A 16004-nucleotide genomic window follows, 5' to 3' on the forward strand; every position below is an offset into this window, starting at 1 on the left:
TGACAATGATCCTAAAGTTCAACAATTTAGAGCTTTTTCCACTTCAGTCAGTGCTGAAGGTTCAGGTGCTAGCAGCACTCCCTTTCATAACAGTGGTGGTTTAACAAAAAAAAAAATTCCAGCTGTAATAAAACACACGCAAAAGACCCGCACCACCCAACTCCACCTAATAAAATAAAAGCCAAAGCTGCACACAAGCATGTGTCAGGGTGCAAATGCTGTCTCAGGTAAAATGCTGTGAAAGGCACTTTCAACAATAATGTTAAACATCAATTCTCTCTGTGTAATTCAGGGGTCTTACATGGGATCTGTGTTACAATACTAGATATCTGTTGAAGAGGACTGGCTTTCTGTCTGTCTTAGTTATATATACTTGACCCTGTAAAGCAGTTTTAAGAGTTTGGTTGCTCTTGTGAGGAAAGCAAATTTAGTGCATTTAGAACTCCCATAAGAATTTTTTAGAGCTGTTTCTTCACAGACATTCTAGATAACTGTTCAGTGGGCTCTTGGGTGAATCACTGCACTAAGGCAATTCATCACATGTAAATCATTTTTGGTCAAAAAGCATGCCAATCTTTAACCAAGCCATATCAAAGGTTCACCAGGGTGTCTGAACACATTTGAAATGCACATAGCAGGCCCAATGCTTTGCCTATACCATGTGGCTATGTTCTGTAAATAAAACTAATTTTAACATTATGTAAGTTTACAATAGGAATAAAAATCTTTTACAATACAGTTATAAAATATGACTCAATATGACTCAGTATGACTCAATATGATCCCATATAAATATCAATAACTTTCTTTAAAAAAAGTGCTGAGTTCTCTCTCTATACACTCCCGTGAAGATGCTGTGGCAGGTGACAAAGAACCAAACTGTGAGGAAAACAAGTCTGCCATCTAGTGCTGCTTCTCAGAACTCAATCTTCAGTTGTGATTTATAAGTGATTCAACTGAGGCATACGAGACCTGTTCTAGAAACAAGCTAGAGAGGCCCTAATAGTAGCTGTTAAGGGAAAAATCACCTCACACTTATCCCTTTCAATGTCCATTCTATACCACGCACTGTCAAATGAACATAATAAGAATTCAGAACTGCTCATTTTTGTGACCACCCTAAAAAATTTTCCTCCACTCTAACTTGCCATTCCTGCCTATACATATTTAACATATGAAACTGTTAATGTTAACTGCAATCATAACAGTGATTAAACTCTGCATCCTAATCTTCCCACTAGACATGACTCTCTTATTGTGACATGTGCAAGGGTGGAGGTCAGAGGCCAAGCATCTAGGTATTGTGCGGTGATGGGTATTGTGAAGTGATGGGTGTTGTGAGGTGATGGCTGTTGTGAGGTTATGGGTGCTTGTAAAGTGCTCTGAGGTCCTGCACTACCCACACTGCCAAGCCCATGTCAGGGCCAGGGCCTAGCAGCTGATCTACCCCAAGGGTTTCTCAATCTCTCCCCCTATCTCTCTCTTTTTCTCTCTTTTTCTCTTTTCAGTGTATCTGAAACAACATACGCTTGATGTAAACGTCAAGAACCAGGCACTCTGCCTGTGTGCTAAGAAATTAACCATAGAAGCAGATCTGATATCAGCTTTGGCTGCAACAGACACAAAAGATTCACTATTCTTTCTGTTCTGATGCAACTTCACAAATACAACTAGGTATTCTAACATTTGGCAGAGAATTAAGTTATAAATAAATTCAAGCAGTCAAAACTTTATGTGTGTAAATGCCCTTTTTACAATCATTAGCATGAATGGGAAGGTTATAGAATTTAGAACATTCAGAACAGATGTTTTTCAGCTAGACTATATGGAGGTTTCTAATTACAGTCATTGGCAGATGACATGAGAGGATCAAAATCAATAAGATTTATAAAGAGCTGCTGTTAGGCTGCGCTATTTACAGTCCATGAGTCTTAGCAAGAAAGTATAGGCCAGCACTGACTGCCATCAGAATATAACCCAGAAATATACTGACCTTTCATCCCGCATTTGAGGACAGTGGATTCATCATTTCCATGCATGAGTGCGAGAAAAATCAATATCTATTCCCAGCAAACTGGCTAATCAATCTTGGGTAGTGTGAACTGCTTTACCTACAGGTAACTTACAGAACTGGTACAGAATACCAAATTAAGACCTAGGAAACCATCTAGTAAATGATGACACATATGCACAAAGATGCAAATACAAACTCCTCCACACACACAGGCATACATACACACAGACAGCCAGGCACACACACACACACACACACACGCACGCACATAAAACTCCTTGGTGGAGGTGATTATGTAAGCAACAGCCTCAGGCTACTAGGACACTCCATAGATTTCTAGCAGTTTTCCACTCCAACAGAGGAAACATCCAGCTCAGATTTTCCCCTGATAAACACACACACACAGACACGCATGTGCACTCACACTGTAAAAGAGTGGTCTTGTGGATAGGCACCACAGCATAAATACAGACTATTCTAAGGAACATATATTTGGTTACAGATAAAAGTAAAACTATATTAGTAATGACAATTGTCTTGACATGATTTTTTGTTAAAAACTAAATACCAGACTAGTGTTTAGGGGCACAAGTAAATGTCAGTTTATATTTCCAAGTCCAAGGTAAGCCTTATCTGATCCCTAGAAATGGAGTATGTAACTAGAAATTCATCTCTATATGTCATTATACACTACAGTGCTCTTACTAACAACAGCAAGCTACACTCAAACCTCTGCACCCTATGGCACACACTTTGAAAGCAGTTACTTTGAATGGTGTGTATTACATCAAATGTACAATGGCACTGCTTACGAGCTTATTTACATCAGTTTGAGAACACACCAGTGTTCAAACCATGTCAAAGGTTTCCGCATACCTCTATAGAAGGATATATTCACAGTGAAATTGGTTTAATACACATTAATAAAAAGTAATTGTGTATTATTAATTATTAATTAATTAATTGTTAATATTATAATACACAATTAATTTTTATTAATGTGTATTAAACCAATTTCACTGTGAATATATCCTTTTATAGAGGTATGCGGAAACCTTTGACATGGTTTGAACACTGGTGTGTTCTCAAACAGATGTAAACAGTACATCACAATTTGCATTCATATATCAAATTTGCACTCATGAAAAAAACTTTCTGGGTCCTCTGTTTTTCTCACCCTCCATATATTCAAAGTCTGGAACGACAGAACCATGTTTGCTGGGGGACTGATACCAGGCTTGCTACCAGAGAATCATGTGTACATCTTTTGTCTTAGCTGGGATGTCATTATCACTCCAGATCATCTTTTGCTGCTGCAGTACTCAAGGCTGGTGGCAGCCATTCCTGACTGTGACTTGAAAACCACACTGATGCTACACTGGCATACACTTATGAGTTGTGTTACTCTGAACTTAGTTGATGGCCGATGGCATATTTTGTGTCTCATGAAAGACCTGGCTCTCTAATTTAAAAAGAACTTATGAAAGGTTTTATGCATGCAATGTTACAAATACTTTGGGAACACAGCTGAATCTGGCTAATAACAGAGGCGCACATTTGTATAAACAAACAAGGAGACAATCCTCCAATATATGACTTAGCTTTAGTGCACTTTCGCTGCATATGCAAGGTTTCATTCGGACCCAGTAAAATGAGACAAAGAATGTCAAGCCCAATAAATAATTTGTTTTCACAAGGCACCCAAACCATATAAGCCATGAGCCACCAAAACATATTCCTCAGCTGCAAATGAGCTCTTAAGTGGAAGTGTGCAGGTTTAGCCAGGTCCTTGCTGATGATGGATCTCTACAAACTCTACTCAGCAGCCTCTGGCATAGCAGCACTTCAACTTCAACTCAACACTAGAGCACTGGAACATTTAGGCACTGGAGCACTGTCACACTGGAATGTTGAAACACTGAAGCATTGTTTCTCCACTGGATTCACTTGCCAATTGGCAAAGCAACAATCTGGCTAAGGATGGATCGTATATAATCTCCCCGTCTCATGCCCTAAATGCCAAATCTGAACAGTTAGACGTGCATCTAATCTTTCTGCATCTAATCTTCCTGCATTAAAAGGTCTTGGGTGATAGCATTTCTGAACCATTGGGTTAACTTGATGCAGTATAGAAAAAGGAAAAATTTGTCTCAAACAGCTGGGGCTGAGCAAGCTCAGACAAATGAGCACTGGGAGGTAAAGTGATCGCTAATATCAAGCCAGATGTTACAGGGCAAACCTTAATGTTACAGAGGAATATTAATGTCAGCCTATGATCTGGACTTCAAAATGTCATAATAAACGGTATCATTAAACATCACAGATGATGGAAAGATGAAGAGCCTTGGACATGGAGTTTGACTTTCCCCCGGTGTGTTGTGAAACCTCAGTGATGTTTCAGTCTGAAAAAGGGTGAGAATGATTCCTCTTTTATGATTCTTTGTGCTCGCTTGATCAGAGCAGAGGTGACAAAGTCGCAATAACAGGAGAAATGCCAAAAGGACAGAAACTGTGTGGAAACAAATAAAGACTTCTGAGATTTACGGTAATATTTTTCATCTCTGGCTTTCACCAATTAATCACTTGGGGAAATTCTCAAAACACTGATACTTTTTTATTTTGTTAAGGTTGGTCAAAGAAAAAAAAAACATACCATGACTACCATATTATACCATACTTAATAGTCTGTTATATATAGCAGGACCTACATATGAGTCGTGCTAACTTGGTTTTAGCTGTACTGCTCTACTCTACGCTGATGGCCTGGATCATATTTGGTTCAATATATATCAGCCTCCATTCTTCCGTCTTGTGAAAGACTTGGCTTAGACACTTACTCATTTAAAAATAGTTTCTGAAAGGTTTTATGCATGTAGATTTACTTAATTAGGTGATGAAAAAGTGAAGGATCATATCCCATAAGGACCAAATCCCATATTTCCCATTCCCAAAACCTGGAAATACACAGCAGCATATGATGCTTCCATGCTTCCAAGGTTTTTATGCCAGTTTTCCCAGAACTGGGATTACAAATTATGGATAAACCCTGTCTTGTGTCAGTGTAGGGATTGGGAATGGCATCCCTCTGATGCCTCCCTTGCCAAGCCCACCTGGCTGGAGGTAGGCAGAGAAGGACGGATGACAGATTTGAGCTAGCCATACTGCAGAGTTGTTTTCTTTAATAAAATCAGTTGCAGAATGACCCTGATCTATCTGGTGGTGCCAAAAAAGGTATGTGGAACCGTTGTAATTCCACATCACTGCCATTTTCTGTCAAAGGTTTTCAACCCTGTTAAAGATGATTAAACAGATTAATTTAAATAAATAAATATATTTCACAGATCAATATGTAGCCTTTTGTTCCTCATTCATGATCATGAACCTGACAATGAGGTTTTCTAAGACTAAGACATTTGTCTGACAAAATCCCACCTACATGACTTCAATTGACTAGGTGTGTCCATAGAATTACCATGTCATCACTGCATAGCAGCATCCAACTAAACGGTCCAAGATGTATGTTGCATTAATACTGAGTTTTTCAAAGCCTAAGGTAACTGCACAGTTTCCACTATAGTGGAAAAAAGCTGCACCTAAGCTTACTGAAAGCCACCGAAAACTTTGCTCAAAAAAGAAAAAAGACTGACATTTAATTCTGACTGCTTAATGATGACTGCTTATTGTTTTGCTTGTACAGTGGCATAGATCATTAATCACTGCAAACATTCTGCTGCTTTCTGTAGCAGCTAAGCTGCAGAGGCGGCAGGTCACAATAGCACCAATCTAGGTAGAATTCTTAAAAAGAGCCCTCACTGTGAGTAATGTTGAGAGAGTGTGAGTGTGAGCAGGTGTGTTGTGGTGTGCGTGCATACGTGTGTGTATGTGTTTGTGTGTGTGCTCTATTTCCAGAATCTCAGAATAGTAAGGCTGTACACTAACTCACAAGTGCATACTTTCAGCTCATATTAACATTTCAATACGATGGACCAGCTTGCAAAAGTATACAGAATTCCATGATCATCACAGTCAGAGCAGTGTGCACACGCGAGCACGTTCACCCTTACCTCTGCACTATGGCTGCATCAGACGGTTTACATTCGTCATCACATTAGTAGGGCGTATCCCGAAAGTGCCCAACAAAAGCCTATTAGACATTAAAACCTTAACTAGGAACATGGAGTTCTTGGCTCAAATAAACAATGTGGGGCTACCCAGCCTCTGTTCCAATAAATATCAATCGCACAGCTAATCCAGGAAACAGCTGTATCTTAATAGACCCTCTCTGTTCCGTGATTACTATAAATCAGAGCCTGGACCCCTCGGCTGTCTTTCCCACACAATGTTTCATGATTTTGGACAGAGAATGATGAAGACTCTGAATGCCAGGATAGAAATACAGTTCTTTTGTAGATCCTTTGGTTTGCCAAAAACAAAGCATTATTCCCAAACCCCAAAGCTGTTTTTGCAGCAAACCTTTTGCACTGGTGTCAAGGTCAACAAAACAAATATAGTAAATTTGTGCATGACATGTATGAAATGTTAAACAATTCAATAATTGGCAATAATGGTCTATTATCATTTTTGATACACTGTTTGTTAAGCCACATTAGATTTGTGATGCACAAGAGCACAGGTCACATGTCACTTATGACACAGATAAATTTATGAGCTGAGCTCATGGAGGGCATGAACCTTGCATAACTAAGGAAGGCCTTCAAGGCAAATACATTCCACACAGCTGGGATTGGGCATGCAGTTATGGAGATTTCACATGCTTACATAATCCACAACATACCAGGAGCAGAAGGGGAAAGGCCAAAATGCTAGTGAATCACAAGACAAAATGTAAGACATCTTTAGCTAACCTTCAAAGCTGTATGCAAAAGAACAAAAAGAGCCTCACATCATTGCAGCTTAAAACTACAAATAAGGAAATACACTCGTCTATGGGGCTATATTATTATCAAATTAGACATCATGTTTTCTTATAGTATGATGACAAAAGCTACATTATGAATGCATAAACTCCCAGAAGGACTCAACTAAAACTGATTGGCTTCATAGTTCAAATATTTATTGACCACAAAGCCTGTAAAATACCAGTGGCAGCATTGCATATCAAATGTTGGCCAAGCCAATAAAAAGAGTGACACTGGAATTTTAATGTCTCTCTGGAGAGGATAACATTTTTTCCATATGATATATCTTTTAGCAGTGTCATCTTACTGAGATACAGTTCCAACTTTTCACTCTGAACTTTAGCCAACCTAGTAACTAGGTAAAAAGTCACACACACACACACACACACACACACACACACACACACACACACACACACACACACACACACACAAGCTGCTGCTGGGATCCCAGGAGATTGGGGAGAGGACCGCGACAGGCGTTTGCAGAAACTCCGGAGGTGGAGAGGAATGCCCCTGGAAATTTTTTTTGAGGGGGGCTAGGGCTATGGAGCCAGGGCCAAGGAGAGCTGAGGCACTCCAAAAGGACTGCAGTAAAGGCGGTGAGGTGGAGTCGGTGAGGTTTCCAGCCAAAGAGGATAAAGCCCGAGTTCTTCTGCTTCTGCGAACTCACCAGGAGGACTGGAAGGGTCCACCCAAAGTCCTGGCGCAGGAGTTCCTCTGGGGCACTCCTAGAGCGGCAGGTGAAAGGAGGACCATTAGGGGAGGTGACACGCTCGGAACCGGGGAGGACATGCACCCCGTTGTGTCCATTGGTGCCAAGAACACGTTTCCAGAGCCTGTGGGGTTAGCAGGCGCTTGCATCACAGCACCGTATGTGTTGGTCTAACGGTGCAATTGTTTGTGTGTACTCACAACTTTTGCATGTTTATAGGCGCATCACGTCATGGGGAGTGTACCGGACTGCCCCGAGAGAGGCAGGGACTTCGCCTTTCTCCTTCTTTCAGAGAGGTCTCCCTGGCTGGTGTTTCCTGGCCTGCCTTGTGTTAGGTGGGCACCGGGCATTGCCATGCGGTGCCTGTGTATGTGCACGGTGGCCTGGGATTCACTGTCCAGGAATAGGATGCTTCGGGAGCCGTGCCCCTTGGGAGTGGGTACTGTCACGGAACGCTCCTCCCCCCACGACTCACATGGTATGACCCACGCATGTAGGGAGATTCACATGTGTATTATTTGTAACCATGCCCCCCCCTGGGATTGCACACACCTGCACAGGGTTTACAGTTGAATGTTTGCCTGCCTATTTAAACCCCTGTCAGTGTGTGCACCCTCGTTGGTCATTGTCGCTACTTTGTGTAACTGACGATATATGTACACAATGCTGTAGCTGCACGTCTGTTTGTGTTATCACCATTTCATGTGTTAGTCGGCAAATGTTCCACGTGTTATCATGTTCACCATAGATGTCTTATGTGAGTGCCACCTTTGTCATCTATGTTTAATGGTAATAAACGTCTTGCACCGTCGAGGAAGTCTGTGCATCCTGCCCTGTGCCCTGCGGCACTCAGGCCAGCAGAATTACATCAATATTATTGAAGCCTGTTGGAAAGTTTGAATGTGGCGACCCATCAAAACACACAGATAGCATGAATCTCCAAAGTTTGAGACAGGTCAGGCTGCTTACAGCACACAAGAAGAAATGTGATGTGTTAGAGAGGTGATTTGCATATTGCAGCCTCTTGCAAAATAAATATTGCAGAGGACAATATTGCAGTATATAATAGAATACAGTATAATAGTACATAGTATTATAATAGTTGTATATGGTTGTGATGGTAAAATTTTCCAGTCATTTCTGTTCACATGCAGACTTTTACATGAAGACTGCCTTTGAATTGCTCACTGAGTAGATGGAAAAACTTTCCCTCTTAGATTTACTGCACAACTGAGGCATCTTTGATGCTAATAGATGAAAATTCACTTATTGCTTGAGTGCGATATGTGGAAACACAGTGATCTTGTAATGGCATCCAAAGGAGTGGAATTGGATTGGTTATGAGGAATTAACCTGGCAGAAGATTGCCACACTCCAGTGCCGAGACTGTCTCCTGTTTGTTTCATTTCTGCAGACAGTCTGATTTGTTATATTAGATGAAGCATTTTCTTTTTTACAGAATATTTCCTTCTGTAAACAGCATGTCTTACGCCAGATTAATTATCTAATGTTCATCCAAAATCTTGGCTACTAGATTTACATTATAACAAAACTCAAACTGAAATTCAGATTAATTTGTAGTGCTTTTATACAGTGCTTCTAATAACCGACATTAGCAACGGAATGAAGAAGGTCTAGACCCCTAATGAGCTAGCCAAAGTGTAACGATTGAACACACACACAAGGAAGAGGATCCAATTGCAAGAGGTTTCATTACTGCAATCAAACAGATCCATGGGGTCAGTCAGGTATTCACAGTCAGGTTGTTCCAAGGTTGATAACACAGAGCAGAGTCCAGGGGCTGTCTAGGGGTCAGGCGGGAGACAAGGTCTAAAAAACAGGCATCTCGCACAAAACCGTTCCGGGATCTCTCCCACCAGCAGGATGATCGAAATCAGCCTTGAAAAGATTGTAGAATCCTGTCTCTGACTGTAACACTGGGTCCTGGCTGTCCCATAGGGCGGTTCCCCATGCACCTGTCTCGCCAGTCAGTTATAATACAAATTGTATGTGGTCTGCTTTAGTGATAAAAAAACGCGGCATAATGGGAGACATACATGGAACATTGCATGAGGAAGTTCCTGCACCACACAGCAAAGGGTATGCAATGAACGGCTGTGGGAGATGGTGAAGGAAACACAGCAGTTGAGGTAAAAGCCACCTGTGAAAGTCTCTAAACCATCTCATGTAGTTCAAGCAATGACGACTTCTTGTTGGGCCAGTCTGTCTTGAATCTCTGCTGGATCCATAGATTGGCGAAGTATTCTGTAACGACTGAACACACACACACAAGTCCAATTGCAAGAGGTTTTATTACTGCAATGAAACAGATCCGTGGGGTCAGGAAGGTATTCACGGTCAGGTTGTTCCAAGGTTGATAACATGGGGCAGAGTCTGGGGGGTGTCCAGGGGTCAGGTGGGAGACGAAGTCTAAAAACAGGCAGAAGTCAAAAACCAGGAAGACAAACAAGATTCTAGAATGCTCGGTATACACCATGGAGTAGCAATATTTCGTGATGTGAACATGGGGGAGGGAAACTTATAAAGGAGGCAGTGCTGAGGAGAATAAGGATCAGGTGCATTCTAGAACTCTGGTGAATCAGATCGGGGGTGTGTGCAAGTAGGCGTGGCAGTGCTGGGTTGAGTGTGGTTCCTGGGGTTCATAACACAAAGGGAGCAGGTCATATTACTCCAGGAAGGACCAGGTTTAAAAGGGAATCACAGGCAACACGGCTCATACAAACAAGAACAGTAATAAATGGAAACAGAGTTTCAAAGTGAATTGTATGCTAAATAATGCATTATATGCTAATATGGTAAATAACCACTTTATGAGAACATGGTTTCCTCACCGGGCATAACTAAAGAGGCAGACTACTACTACACGTGACAAAAAAATGTCTTGATTTGGTCCTGCCGTCAACTCAAGTACCGGCCTCTGACCCAAATGAACCTGTCTTGAGATATGTATTCATTCTTTCTCCGGATATCAATGACAGATGCCGAGTAATCCCAGAAGAAGACACAGGAGAAGTGTATAAGAAAGACAGCTATGCCACATGTGGACTGTTTATACCTTTTGACATCACTGGCTCTTAAAGTGATTTCCTGTGAAAGGTAAATACCCATACTGAGGGACAGAGGTGAGAAACAGCTCACTGATGGCATGAGTTTGCAGTTTGCAGTTTTGCATTTGTGATGACAAGGGGGAACATATGATAAGAATCATGGACATGAGGTAGGGACAGCTGGTGACAGCATTATTATAGTAACCAGAAGTCGGCAATGTCATTCCTGTTCTAGTATGCCATGCAGAGGACTTAAAACCAGCTGATTTTCAAAATTCCACCAGTCAGCAACACTATTTTTGGAGTGTGCAAACACTGCCTGCAACACTATGTATACAGAGGCTGAGGCTATGCACCACCTAGGCATTTCATAGGCATGAATATCATCTGGCCTATTAAATTGATTCAGAGGCTCAGCTGTGCAAGCGGAACCTCCTCCAGAGGTTCAGAGTGCAATCAAATGTTTGACAGCAGTGCAAATCAGGAATGAAAGGAGAAGGAGCAGTGTGTGCTCCTTTAGACACACCAGAGCTTCCCAATCAGGCTGTGGAGGTGGGGAGGGGGCCTGTTCTTTGGGGGGTAGGGTGCAACAGCCACAGTCCGTCCTGCCTGTCTGTCATATCGTTAGGATGTGCGAATCTGGAGTTCTCGGCTGCTTTCTGGATGTTTGGCAAATCCAATCATCAATCTGGGAGCTTTTATTGCTCTGGGGACATGGGCGGTCGCAACTCTTCTGATTACTAGTCACTGATGGAATTCATGGGGATGCAGGAGACAAGTGACTAGAGGAGGGGAAATGCAGACCCCCCCAGCCTGAACACATTTGCCACATGTGTATCTGAAGGCAATTTAAGGTTCATCTGCAGGAGCTCAGGAAACGTCAAGACTGCAGAGAAAGGCAAATGTTAAAGTCAAACTTTTTGTGAGGCTGGTCCCAAGTGCCTGCAAGCTATAAAAATCAATGACATAAGTCATCACAACAGGTCCACTTGTCAGTCCAAAATCCAATATTCTAGTCAGACCCTGAGCTCTTTTTGAAGCCAATGAGCTGTAGTCTGTGAGATGCAGAACAGTTATACTGCTGCTACTTTGGGATATACTTTGATACCTTGCCAAACAACATAATATTTGAATAAACAAATAGTATCACAAAAGGAAAATTGTTAATGAATAGCTCCAGCATACTACAGAGTATTTCAATAAATGCAATTATCAAGCCGTTGAGTTACTGAGTGGATGCTGCATGACATTGGTGAAAATGTAAATACTAACCAAAAAGGAATTTCCATGGCAGGCTTTTGACTATGACATAATGATATATTGATACATTCAATGATATACCACAAAGGCTGAAATAATTTGCATCAGATTTTATAACAATGAAAACTAGAGCAAAATATAGAGAAGAATGCTGTTTGAATGCATGAATAGCACTATCTGAGTGGGACTGGCTATTAGCAACATCAGTTTGTCTATAGGCTCTGGCATAGAGATATCAGCAAACATGAAATAATAACAAATTGGATTCATAGCTCTTAAAGATGAACATTTAAATAGCAGGCTAATGCATCAGACTAGGCTAGCAAATAGAATAAAATCCTCACTTATATTAATTTTTCTTCAAAAACAGATGTATTCATTTCATAAAAGGCACATTCCACAAGCACTATTATGGCAAATAATGAATAGAGTAACTAAAGGAGACCTATTAGTATGTCCTTCATTGCATCATGCTAAGTATCCTAGCATCCTAGCTTAATAGCATTCATGCATCACCCAAAAGACTGCCCTTTGTGTGCAATAAAACCTGAGTGATAAAAAATTGTTAAAATGGCTCCCTTGCTCCTTGGCTCCCTTGTTCCCCTGCAAAATTCAGACTAGATTCATAAATAAGGATGGAGTGGATTGGATGAGAGTCTATAAAACGTCATACCTGATATGACCTATATTAAAAACTGAGATATTTTATTCTATACTCATCTAATGCACAGCATTGGAACTGCTTACCTATTAGACTGTTCTAGCACCCCTGAAAATTAAACAGGTACTGTAGCAATGTATCCATCACATGTTCAAATATGTATCTTTGCAATTCCAAGATGAAAGTTCTTTATCAATCAGCATTAGAAATTCTGCAAAACCCTTCAGCCACACATGGCTAACACTGTCTTTCATCTTCTGATAAGCTACGACCTATTTACAAAACTGCTATACTAAATAAAAAAGCGTAATCCGCTACCTAGTTTTGTCTCATTATTACACTTGGTGTGGGTCAATCACAGGACAATGCTGAGATGAATGAGTATACAAAGCCCTTGACTTAACCCATAAGAACATAATCCATTCAGTACCAGTATTTTGACAGCCATTTATTACAGCAGACAAGAAACCCACAGCATTAGCTGGACTGGCACCATCACATAAGATGTACCCTGGTGCGACTGTGACAATAGCTTGACCTCACCTTGCCCTCCTGCTCTTCAAACACAGACTGGTCCACATTGCAGGCGAAGAGGGAGGTGGGGAGGTCGTTGAAGTCTGTGATCTGGTGGAAGCTGTCTCCTATTGTCGCCTCTCCTGTAGTGGGCTGCAGGACCACCAGCTCACCACCAAGGAGATAGACCCGCCGGATGAATGGAGCACTGCCAGCAAATAAATGCTCTCCCTTCATGGCTGGGGGAAATGAGAAAATAAAGAAAAAAAATGTCACTTTTCACTTTCTCAGCTCATTAAAAATTCTCTGGCTTCCCTTGATCACATTTTCCCTCTTGAACTCATGATGTATACTGCACAGAATCTAGGGGACTCCTCTGTTAGTTAACAGAAACTCTGGCAGTTTTGGGAATGCCTGTGAACACTCATCCCAGTTGGAGACACCGATCTGCTCAATCCAGTGACACACGACCTAGTGCAAAAGACCTAGTGTTTGATACGACGCAGACATAGGTATAAAAATAATTCCCCTTGGCATTATCTGTTGGTATTGCTCTTGCCATGAGTTGCTCACGCTCAAGTTAGTGAACTCATGCCAGTTTTCCTCCTTCCACTTCCTGCCATACTTTAAATACATTGCATTATTCATTTTGGCCTGCTCCCAGACTTGAAAACGGATGTGTTACAAATCTGTAGCCTGATTTGAGATGAAGGAGATGAGCAGGGACGTCTTTGTGCACCTCTTATACTATGGAAGTAGGTGAGCTGAAAATGGACAGTGGCAGGTGGGGGAGGGGGTTTATCTCAATAAGCCCTGCTGACAGGAGATGACTGGAATCGGAACGGATGCCTCCTGGATGTCCAGTGAGCAGATGTTAACCCATGGACCAGGGCGCTAATACTCTGCCAGAAGAGTTGGTGATGGACTTAAAGTAAACACCCAGGTGCCCACCCAGGTGCCAAGTAGGGTGGCCTCAAACGAACAGATGTCCCAGGTATGAGATCTTTCACCCTGCTATTTTCCAGCCAACGTCTCCGGTCAACGGCTTCATACACAATGTTAAAGCCATTTTGTCAAATGTCTACAGCTATTTTGAGGTCAGTAGCCCATCATCACCAACCACACATGCATGCACATACACACACAGTCACATTCTACCTGTTGATAGAGGCTGGAATGTCTGGCTCATTCCTGACCTGTGTAAACAATGCTAAAAATAGGCTGAGCACTAATGAAATGCAGATATAGTTAGGCATTTGATTAAAATAAAGTGTTCCAGACAGGACCCTATTTCCCTATTTCAACATAATCTTGTATTTCAGCAAATGTGTTTATGAGGCATACATGAATACCGACGTAGTTACGGTCCTTTCTTCCTAGAGGACAAAGGTGTTGTTGGACTTCCATAGTTTGGCATTTTTGGATACGGTCCAAAGATTTACCACGAAGCACAAGTCTACTTTTTTTATCTTTGTACCCCCACATCCACCATGCTAATAAATAAACTAATAAAAATCATTTCATTTTTGCATTAATCTCTCAGTGATGCTTGTTTTCTTGTTGTTGTTGTTTTTGTATTTTTAAATATATATAACTGAATATCTGTTTGAAAATAACTTCGAAAATCACTTCAATTAGAATGGAACAGAAGCCAGCCAATCAGATACTACTGCAACCTGTTTGCTGCATCCCTCCTTGAGTCATCGACTTGAGAAGCGGCTTCCTTTTGTCATCGTCTGACACAATTATGTTCTCTTGCTAAGAGAACTGTACATTGTAAACGAAAGATATTTTTTACATCAGTTCCAGCCAAATAACCATGATCATGACTATTACTGCATCTTGTACATCATATCAGAGAAATGCACCAAGTGTCATTTTTACTCAAGGTCATGTAGGCTACTCAGAAAAGTAGGCTAACGTCACGTTAAAATTTTTCGTAGACTGAATTACCCTTGAGTAAGAGTAAATTACTTTACCACATGGACTGTAGTTTGCCCGACGCTGTTAACAGTTCACAGATTTAGCTGTCACTTTCTTAAAACAAACTCGTAGCGAAAAGTCATATCCCTGCAAGTAACAGTCATATTTGAACACAGAAGCGCGTCCAGAGACAAATATAACGTACGCCAGACATCAAAAACAACAGCAGAAACATTATCTAACGATTGACCACACCGTCTTTGCTGCCCGCTACCTGAGAGGGATGATGCTGTCCGATGAGAATCTTAAGCGACGGCTCTGCCCCTTCTCCTTCCTTTGTGAATCAAACTCGCATTCCAGCTGCGATTCACTAATCTCCTGACGTTATTGTTGACAGTTTGACTCACCAATGACTGCTTCCCGGCGCTGAAACGATGTTTGCTTTACCCAGTAATGAAATACAGCGCGATCTGCAGGGGGCATTCTTGGACCAATAGTATTCTGAAAGCGCAGGCTAAAAAAAGCCACAAATTAGCAAAGGCGCGTCAGGGCTTGCGCCAGCAACGGGCCATGGCAGTACCGAGCAGCGTTCCGCAGGTGATTCTTATCGGTATTTATAACGTACCGGGCACAGAGCATTTCTCTTCGTAAAAATGAGAATGGCAAATATGAAACATCAGAACTGACTGCATGTAACTTCACAGTTCCATATTTATCGTGTACAAGACACGTTAAAATGGGCAACACTGTATACACTATATAGCATTGTATTTTTAAGCACTTGGCATTTCAGGAAATAAAATTTAAAAATAAAAATACCGTGCAACATAATGTACACAGTGTATTTATACGTACCTTTCACTACTTGAGCAGCATACAATCTAACTTAATTATGATAATATCTTTATTTCCAGTTGGTTCAATACATTTA

The 16004-nt window shown here is 41.3% G+C and overlaps 1 protein-coding gene across 3 annotated transcripts in view; it reads right to left on the reverse strand.

Annotated features, from left to right (window-relative positions):
* The window catches only part of rcan2 (regulator of calcineurin 2), a 56528-nt gene extending 40976 nt beyond the window's left edge, over window positions 1-15552 (reverse strand). The window contains exons 1-2 of one of the 3 annotated variants that reach the window (XM_027000693.2): window positions 15481-15552; window positions 13181-13389 (exon numbers count right to left, since the gene is read on the reverse strand). In XM_027000693.2, coding sequence (XP_026856494.1) covers window positions 13181-13387 — 207 coding nt within the window. In that variant the 5' untranslated portion in view covers window positions 13388-13389; window positions 15481-15552. Of the gene's footprint in view, window positions 1-13180; window positions 13390-15129; window positions 15203-15347; window positions 15453-15480 lie in introns of those variants that run through there. The other 2 variants (XM_027000701.2, XM_027000711.2) reach the window with 2 other exon arrangements.
* Between the last annotated feature and the right edge of the window lie 452 nt (window positions 15553-16004).

This window comes from Electrophorus electricus, chromosome 8, assembly GCF_013358815.1.
Source record: "Electrophorus electricus isolate fEleEle1 chromosome 8, fEleEle1.pri, whole genome shotgun sequence".
In the NCBI taxonomy this organism is placed as follows: Eukaryota; Metazoa; Chordata; class Actinopteri; order Gymnotiformes; family Gymnotidae; genus Electrophorus; species Electrophorus electricus.